This window comes from Achroia grisella, unplaced genomic scaffold, assembly GCF_030625045.1.
Source record: "Achroia grisella isolate CSIRO2021 unplaced genomic scaffold, CSIRO_AGI_Agris_v1 utg971, whole genome shotgun sequence".
NCBI classification, from domain to species: domain Eukaryota; kingdom Metazoa; phylum Arthropoda; class Insecta; order Lepidoptera; family Pyralidae; genus Achroia; species Achroia grisella.
Genome location: NW_026713077.1, coordinates 359,396 through 369,363, shown reverse-complemented (window position 1 = coordinate 369,363; position 9,968 = coordinate 359,396). Strand labels below are relative to the sequence as shown.

The window sequence follows — 9,968 nt, the reverse complement described above, 5'->3', positions numbered from 1 at the left end:
TACTCGAAATGCAGAGAATATACAGCATACAGACAACTCTAGCTTTCAAAATTTTCGCAATTTTTCTCATTTTATATTATATTTTATCTTAATGATATTATAAACACGAAAGTTTATGAGTATGGATGTTTGTTACTATTTAACGCTAAATCTACTGAACTGATTTTGATGAAATTTTACAGTAATATAATTTATACATCAGAATAACATGTAGGCTATAAATTTCACGCGGGTGAGCAAGGGGGTACAGCTAGTTATATTTTCGTTTATGGTTTCTTACATATAATTTTTTTAATATTCTAACTCCTTCATCTAACGAGACATAAATAAAATTATTATTGATCTTAAACAAAGTAAATTCTTATACAGCTATATAATATTACCATTATTTATCCAGTAATATCAATGGTAAACCGGAATATAGTTTGCTTAGAAATGTTATCTTGGGTTCGAATAATACAAATCCATTTAGTAGTGAAATTTACTTCCGCAACATAACATAACAGTTTGGTAATAAAAAAAATATTCAAAAAAAGTACAACAATATACACAAAAAAGTAAATTATCATGTATACTTTTATATATATATTTGAATAATAACGTAACCGAAACGTATCTGTATTTAATACCTATTTATTAAATAAACTTGTTGTAATTAATAAAAATAATTTGTTGTACAATGTAATTGGCAAATAGCAAACAGATACTGATTCAGATATTGATCAGGTATGTAACCTACATACCTGATAACCAGTGTCAACGTGGAAAACACGGAACCACCTGACCTCCGATGTACCCCTCATGTATTACTATCTGGAGGACAAAGATCTAACGCCTTAGTATCTTGTCGGCGAGTAATATACTCGTATTTTTTTTTTATGTATGATAATGGAATGGTGCACCCACAGGCGGGTGCACCATTCCATTATCATGCCTTGGTTTACGCTGGAAGGGCACCAGTGGGGGATGATAAGATGAGCATGAGGTCAGTTAGCCCATCGTGACAAATTCAACAAGAATTTATCACGATGGTTTCCAGAGGGAACCGCGTGGAGGTCAACCTGACATGGTTCATTGCTAGCAATGAGATCATAAGTCCACATTACTAACAATCCCCTTTCCCCCCACATACTCGTATTTGAAGCTGAGCAGAGTAGCTTTGTTCAAACTATTCTGCTGGCCGCGGCTGGTGTTTGCAGCTTCACCAGACAATACCGGGGACAATAACAACATCGGGGACGAGTGCAGATAGCACTCCAAACCCTCAGAGCTTATGAAGAGGCTGAAGGCCAACTCCTGCCTGACGGATAAGACTTTAGTCTGAGGATACCGCTAGTGTTCGAACCTCAGCTCAGGCCGTTGTAATTTCGATCCCCGTTTGAATTGGACGGTTGATCGATCGGACGGACAAAACAATGATAGTTTCCTATAAAATAACGTGAATTTTGGTTATAAGAAATTTCCAGTTGAGCATTTGTAATTTCCAATCACTTCGTAAGCGAAGTAAGCTAAGTAATTTACTTAAGATTGTATTTTAAAGGAAGGAAACAATAATCAGTCATAGAACTTAATCTTGAGCAGTCCAAGGTCGCTCTTCATTAGTTATTTCATAATCTTAACAATTGGTAGATCACATATTCAAACAATCAAAACCATGTCATGACTAGGCGTTCATGATTTCGAAAGATGCTAAACTTAATATTTTAACGGCGCTCTGTATAGATAAGATACAATAGACACCAAAATATTCACAGTCATGTATGAAAGTCGTAACAACTTTATTAGATCATATTACCTTTATTAAAACGTTTTTATCTCGGAAATAGTCGTGTGATAAAATAATGCGTATCTGTCGATCTCTTCTTCACTATTCATCTATCCGCTTCACTGTTAGAACCTATTACAAGGTGTGCTAATTCATATTGTGATAAAGATGGGGGTGATCGTGCAAGTGATTTCGACTTTTATACGTAAGTAATTGTCCACTATTCCATGCAGATCGAGAGCGTCTTTATTGATACTTCAACGCGGTGACGACAATTCCGCCGGAAGTAGCTTGTAAAGCAATACATCTAGTTTATAATAAACTAATGATGTGACAGGGCTTCACCCGGGTGCTCATACATAACATTCTGTTACATATGTACTAACATAGTATGCCTATGTCATTCTCAGAAAAAGTATTTTTCAAGTGAGTATACTGCCCATATCTATCGAACACTCCGAGCTTTTATGATAACCTAATCCTCGGGAGGGGAGAAAATGAGATTGTTAGTAATGTAGACTAACGATCATTGCTAGATGTACCATGGTCAGGTTGATCCCCAATCTTGTGGAGGACAACCCCTTGGAAAACATCGTAAAGTTCTAGTGTATTAGTCACAATTGGCTAACTAACCTGACCTTATGCTCATCTTATCATCCTCCATTGGTGCATCGCCAGGCGGGTGTACCATTCCATTATGGAAATTCAACAATTATTTATTTAGGTAACACAAATTTTGACAAAATTCTAATCAATTTTCGAAGCCTTCTTTTAAGCATAAAATGTCTGTAGAGATTCCACTCTTCCGTAGCTTATATAGTAAGTTTTGAAAAATTGTCATACCATAGAAAAAACTATTTATTTAGAGTTTTTTCTTCTAGTGTTTATTATTCCCCAGTATCCTACAGCAGTCTGGCCATGGGACTGACTTTCGCGTGGCCATCTTCAACATTCCTTCTCTTCACCTCGGAGAATACAACTTTAAACCGACCAATGACTGATGGAGAAACTGCTTTACTGGGCAGTTTGTCCAGTATAGGAGCTTTGGTCGGTAATCCTATAGCCAGTGTGCTATTGAATGTGATTGGAAGAAAGTATTGTGCTGTACTAACAGCTTCTATAGGTGTAGTAAGTATTAAATGTTTATTAAGAATTACTTCTTTACGTAATTTAAAATGAAGTCGTCGCTGCTCTCTGTTCGATAGAAATTACTAGTCGCTTGGTGGTAACCGGTTGAATTCAACCGTAATAAATTTAAATTACATTTATAAGGATTTATTGCCAAAGACTTGACTTGACTTCTATGAGTGTTTGTGTCAAATACCTGGTAGATTGTGTAAAGTTTTTTTTATTGATTTAACGTATTTTTTATCCATAAATTTTAAAAAGTATTTGCATTTTTTACTCCTTCTATATAAACTATAAGTGTGGGAAATTTCATACTCGTCTTCGCAGTTGTCGTAAAGAGTTCTTGCTTCACGTAAAATGTAATGATATAAAGACTCTTTTCATTTCTATTTTATTATTTTCCAGATATCCTGGATAATGATATCATTCAGCAACCAGGTGGAGGTTATTCTAGCTGCTTTGTTCATATACGGTATCAGTGGTTCTGTGTTCCTAGTAGTGCCAGTTTATATCACAGAGTTTTGCCAAGAATCCATCAGGGGCACTATGGCCTCATGTCCTATAATATTCTACGGCCTCGGAATGTTGGTGTCTAACTTGCTTGGCGGTTGTTTGGAATACCACTCTCTGACTTATGTTATCCTAGCCATGAGTGTGTTTGGAGTTGCTATGTTTTTGTTCCTGAAAGAGTCGCCGGTGTATCTCATGACGAAGGGAAGGAAAGAGGTAAGAATTTACATCATTATGAACTTTTCTTAAAGATAATAATAAACTTCATGACTGTTAACCCAGATGGATAGACAGGAACTATCACTTGAGAACGTCATGACATATCTACGTTTTAGTTTAGTGTGTTTCAAATTCAAAATTCAAATTTAAAAATCATTATTAATGTAGGACATTTTAGCAGTTTAAGAACGTAAATTTTTTTTATAATAATATATATCATAATTTTCCCTACCGTCCAGTTCAGTACATAGATCCAATTGAGAAGAACTGGCAAGAAACTCAATAGAATATTTTTTTAAAAGCCATTTATGTACAATGTAGATTTCTATAGGTATCTATGGCTAACATTAAATGAAAATCCAGTGCATGAACAACTATAGCCATGCACGCTCGTCATTCAAGTAATCGTGAGTAAGTCGTCAAGTGATTATATGGCAAACAATCTGACGGTCAACCTGATGGTATGTGGTAACCTATAACGTATATATTGACAACATCACGGACAGTATGTATTCCTCATATGTTGCCGTTCCGGAATATTACGATCTTATGTTTAAGATCTTATTCTTATGTACGCTGTCACATTATTCCCATATCAATCAAAAAATAACTTTCAAATCAAGAACTTCTTTCTTGTTTTCTAAGATAGGCGTCAGAAAAATGTGAAAAAAACCCATGGATCTAATATTGAAGGCGAACCTACTGTCGTCTCTTACATTAATTTAATGTACGATCTATTGTTTACTAAGTAATCTCTTTTTACAGGAGGCCATAAAGTCTATCGCTTTCTACAAAAACGCGAAACCGAATTCAAAAGACGTGTTGCAGGAATTGGACAAAATTAGAAAAATTCTGAGTCCTGAAATGGAAGGTAATTTTAGTTTTTATGAATCCTGGTAGAATAGGACTTCTGAAAATTCTGACGAGTAAGGTAGGTACCTACCTTACTCGTCAGAATTTTCAGAAGGGTATCAGTGGAGAATGATAGAATGAGGATGCAGTCAGATGAATTAGCCTATCAAGATTTAACGAAGGTTTCTAGGGGATACAGTATATATACTTGCTCATGCGGTACTAAGAGTACATAATATAGAAGTTAATTACTCGCAGATTGGTGGCCAAGTCTTGCAATCTATATTCCTTGCCTGATGAAGCCTCGTTTAGAGGTGAAATACGTGTCGCAATATGGGTGTAGACTAAAAACTCAGAATTTGATCACTAATAGAAAATGTCGTAACGTTCCAATAGCGGTGGTCAGATTTTTGCCTTGAATATTTGTGGTCTCATAAACACTAGTGGTAGCTGAATTAAACAAAATAATATGTGTGGAGGAATGGAGCAATATGGAGTCGAGGAAGATAGGATGAGCCTACCAAAGCGTTTACCAGAAATTAATCACGACAGTTTCCAGGACGTTGTGAAGTTCTAATATGGTGCAAATCCTTAGTAACGAGTTACATATGGAATAGAAGAATATGGTACCTACCATTAGCAAACCGTTAGTAACGTATTACATATAGAATTGAAAAATATGGCACCCATTACTAGCAAACCATTAGTAACGAGTTACATATAGAATTGAAGAATTTGGTACCAATCCCTAACAAACCCTTAGTAACGAGTTACATGTAGAATTGAAAATATGGCACCCATTACTAGCAAACCATTAGTAACGAGTTACATATAGAATTGAAGAATTTGGTACCAATCCCTAATAAACCCTTAGTAACGAGTTACATGTAGAATTGAAAAATATGGCACCCATTAATAGCAAACCTATAGTAACGAGTTGCATATAGAAATGAAGAATATGGTAATAGCAAACCTTTAGTACATGCCGAATTGAGGCACGAGTCAACGAATTTATATATTACGTACAATCTCATTATTTTAGATTATCGTAGTATAGTAGATAAATATTTCATTATAATCACTGCCTCTAATATCGTTTCCGTATTACTCTGATAATGTAATAGTATAATAAATTCATGTAAATACACTCTGATAGTGGAGTCAATATGCCAAGCATTATCCAGGAATTAAATGTTTAATATGTTGTTTATTAGATAGAGAGATAAAACATACATTATTTGTAACATTCAGTAAAGACATGTATAATATATCAAAGAACACATGTAAAATTATATATTACCTATATATTGATTCACATTTTTTTTTCAATTTTTGGCAAGTAGACCTATTTTGATGTAATAACTTCGGCTAATTTTATTTGAAAAAAATCTTTTATTATATAAAATTAAATTTTAAATTCCACGCGGACGAAGTCGCAGGAACAACTAGTTCTTAATACATCTAGTACATTTATTATTATAGCTACTATACTTTAGTTTGTTATATCTAAACCTAAAACAATATTAAAAGTAAATAGATTAGATTTTTTCTGATAAATATACATAATCAGTTTTAGAAATTGTTTATCGTAATAAAAAGCTATAGGTTTATTTATTTTTAAGTATCACATTTATGGTTCTGTTTTTGTTTGTAATGTACGTATAGGCTCAAAAATATTTACATATTCTTTAAAAAGATTACCTGATTAAATATTGTGGATTGACTGAGCATCATTACGATACCTACAATAATTTCACATGTGCGAAACCAGGCCGACAAGTATAGTTTAGAATAATAATTCTCTATGATTATTTTCAGACGAGTCTATTCCCGAAAAAGAAAAACTCAATCCAAATTTGGAATCGTCGCGCCCTGAAAAACTTGGGTTTTTCAAATTTCTCAGTAAGTACTTTTTGTAGTTTTTTTTATAATTTCACTTTTTTCGTTTTTGTAGTAATGTAAATGTATATATTGCATATTCTTTTTCTATTAATGCATATTAATTGATTTTATTTATTCTTTATTAAAAAATTACCTTTTTGTACAAAGGCGAGCGTAATGCCGTATGGAATTCTCTTCTAGCTAACATTAAGGTATATAATGAAAGAAAAAAAAAAAGTCTGTGTACATATATTATGCCTGAAGATGTCAAATATTATATTATATGGTACTTTTAAACCACGAGAGTAACGTAGTAACAAGATGGTAATAATGAATAAATTTTCCACGTTGTTTTTTTTGTTTCAGAGAAATCTCAATCCACTCGTCGTGCTATGTATATGATACTAACAGTTTTAACGGCGGCCATCATGCAAGGCCTAAACATGGTGCTGATCTACTCCAAACCGTTGTTCCACGAAATGGTGCCCGAAGAAATCATGTCATCCACACTGTGCAGTGTGCTGCTCGCAGCGATGGTGGTGGTCAGCGGAATCATTGCTGGATACTTGACCGATCTGGTTGGACGACGGGTGATGCTCTTTTATTATATGTCGCCCTAGTACTTCAACCGATTTACAAAGATTTACTTTTCTTGTAGTTCTGACTAAATTTTTTTACCTGATTTCTCTGGTTATTTCGCCATGATGTTTTTGTATGTAGTATTTTTTTTTTGGTTTACAGTTTGATATCTGTTATTTTGTTATGAATGCAGTCTGTATGTAAGAAGTAATATAAATTTAAATGAGGTAGTATTAGGTAGGTACTATACCCAATTAGTTTACAATACCCATAAAAAACATGTTCATTTCATCAAACACAAACAAAAATTAAAATTGCACTATTGTTATGAATTACTTGTAAGGTCTGCAAAAAATTAGTTATGTAATATTTATTTTTTGTGTTAATGTAAATGTATATATTGCATATTTTTTTATTCTTTTTCTATTAATTGTTGAACTCCTCCACCAAAATGTTTAATTTATTTTATTTTATTTATTTTATTTATTCTTTATTAAAAAAACACTCTTGTATAAAAAGCGAGCTTAAAGCCGTATGGTATTGTTATCTAGCTAACATTAAGGTATGTAAAGATATATATATAAAGGTATATTCTACATAAATAGTATAGGTATATATATTTTTTATATTTGCATATAATAATCATATAATTTTTTTAGACTTATAACAAGAAGAAACTTATTTGTTGCTCCTATAAATGTTAACTTTAAAAAATTTTATTTTGGAAAAAGAATTTCCAAATATATTTTTTTCCCGTCAAAATCGGTCCAGCCATTTCGGAGATTAGCCGGTGTTTATTCCGGCTAATCTCTGTACTGACAGACAGACAAAATTTTTGAGAAATGTTATTTTGGTGTATGTAAGGTACATACACCAACATAACATTTTTATTCATATGCATGTAGTAAAAAATTGTTATTTCAATATTACAAACAGACACTCCAATTTTATTTAGAACTATAGATATTTAATTATTATTATTTCAGCTTCTTTTAATATTCGCCTCATTCGGAGCGGGTCTCTGCTGCGCAATAATTGGGTTACAAATGTACTTTACTTGGGGTCCCAAGTGGCTGATAGCTGCGCTCATCTACTTGTATTCTGCGACATACACTATCGGTGCTGGTACTATACCGTTTGTTCTGCTCTCAGAAGTGTTCCTGCCTGAGGTTCGCTCCTTTGCATTTATGACAACCTAGTATTTATTCATTTTTTATGTAGTTATGTAAGCAAATTAGCTAAAGTGCCCATCGGATGGTAAGTGGCAACAGCAACAGTGATATGACCCTCATGAGTTATCATTTCTGAAGACTAGTCTTTTCGTATGTATATGTATGTATTCGTATTTTCTAACTCCATATAATTAAAGCAATTTCTTGGTACATAAATATATAAGTAGAAATAGGCAATAATATTTTTAAGTGCAATTAAATCAACTATTAAAAAACCTCTGGTACTTAAAATTGACCAAATGATAGTTTTCCAACGCCTAGAACAAACGATTGCTAAGATCGTCATAATCCCATCAATTTAAAAAATCTAAATCAGTTGATTGTTTTGAACCAGCGTTTAAGGATGAGGACAGTCAGTGTTGTTCTTTGTGTGGGATACATAATAACCACCACAAATCACGCAGTATTTTCTATGAAAATACCCACTTTTTCTACGTACATATATGTATGATTTAAAAATCTATATGTAAGTGTTAATACCAGTTGTCTAGTACCCTTAACACAAGCTCTACTTAGCTTGGGACTAGACGGCGCTGAGTGAATTGTCTTCAGTTATTATTATATTCTATATAATTATATTATATTATATTCTATATATATAATTCTCTCCCTGAGCCCAACTGAAGATATGCATACTGCATATAAGACAGATGTGTGAATTTACAACTCGTTACGTTACTCATTACGTCGGGGTTACAAAACACATTTTTTTTGCAGGTCAAAAGCTACATGTCCATGTTGGCATTGGAGTGGACTTGGCTGTGTAATTTCTTATGTCTGTTCCTGTTCAACTGGCTCATGGTCACCGTGGGTCTCGGAGCCATCTTCTTCATCTTCTCCGTCGTGTGTTTCCTCACCGCTGTGTATTCTATCTACTTTGTCCCTGAAACGAAGGGGTTGACGGTCGATGTTATACAGTTGCAGTTTGTGAAATCGAAGCGTACTGATGTTGAGATGTGAATTAAATAATATAATATTATGCCTATTGTTTTATTACTATTTATTGTGTCTGTATGGAATGCTAGATTAACGAAAAACCACCTTTTAAAGAGCCAGGAATGGTGAGGAGTCCCTTGATTGCTACAGAGCCGGGGTGAAGTACCCGGAGGTTCCAGTCCAACATAGAAGACCCAAAGATGGAACCACTTCATCCCTCTATTTCTCAGGGAGAAAGGGGATGAAGTGGTTTATTAAAAACTAGCGAATCGACCTGTATTCATGTATGTTTTTTTTTATAATAATATCTCAGGACAATTCACACAACGCCATCTAGTCCCAAGCTAAGCGGAGCTTGTGTAGTACCCACTAGACAACTGATATAAATACATGGATACATTTTTTTTTTGTAAATAAATTCATATTATACATAGAAAACACCCAGACCGATACAAACAATCATACTCATGAATACAAATATTTGTACCGTACGAGGAATCGAACCCATGACCATCGGATAGTAAAGCGGTGTACTAAACCACTAGACCACCGAGGCTGTCCTTGATTTATAATTATATTTGATGTTTATGATTATAATCTTCTGTCTGTTCGCTTATATCTTTTAAATAACACAACAGATTTTAATACTCTTTTCAGAAATAGATAGAATCATAAAAGGAAAGTTTATGTGTTACACTATAGAAAAGTCGAGAAATTCAAAGATTTGTAATGCATTAGTGCGAAGCCCGTGCGAGTCGCTAGCTTTTTAATAAAATACAAGTAGGTATCATGTTAATAATGTAACTTTATATAGGTGAAATAACTTTAAAAATCAGTTAAGTACTTATTGAGTTTGTCCATAAATA

At 33.5% G+C, this 9,968-nt stretch overlaps 1 protein-coding gene across 1 annotated transcript; it reads left to right on the top strand.

Annotated features, from left to right (window-relative positions):
• The first annotated feature begins 2,683 nt into the window (after positions 1 to 2,683).
• Positions 2,684 to 9,126, top strand: LOC131854195 (facilitated trehalose transporter Tret1-like). Its single transcript, XM_059205324.1, has 7 exons — positions 2,684 to 2,893; positions 3,299 to 3,619; positions 4,388 to 4,493; positions 6,293 to 6,376; positions 6,722 to 6,945; positions 7,921 to 8,103; positions 8,884 to 9,126. Exons 1-7 carry the CDS (start codon positions 2,684 to 2,686, stop codon positions 9,124 to 9,126), a joined length of 1,371 nt encoding a protein of 456 aa, XP_059061307.1.
• Positions 9,127 to 9,968: the final 842 nt, after the last annotated feature.

Coding starts and splice junctions, on each gene's coding strand:
- LOC131854195 (XM_059205324.1), top strand. CDS start 2,684: ATGGGACTGACTTTCGCGTGGCCATCTTCAACATTCCTTCTCTTCACC. Junction 4,494..6,292: donor TCTGAGTCCTGAAATGGAAG/GTAATTTTAGTT, acceptor GATTATTTTCAG/ACGAGTCTATTCCCGAAAAA. Junction 8,104..8,883: donor CAGAAGTGTTCCTGCCTGAG/GTTCGCTCCTTT, acceptor TTTTTTTTGCAG/GTCAAAAGCTACATGTCCAT.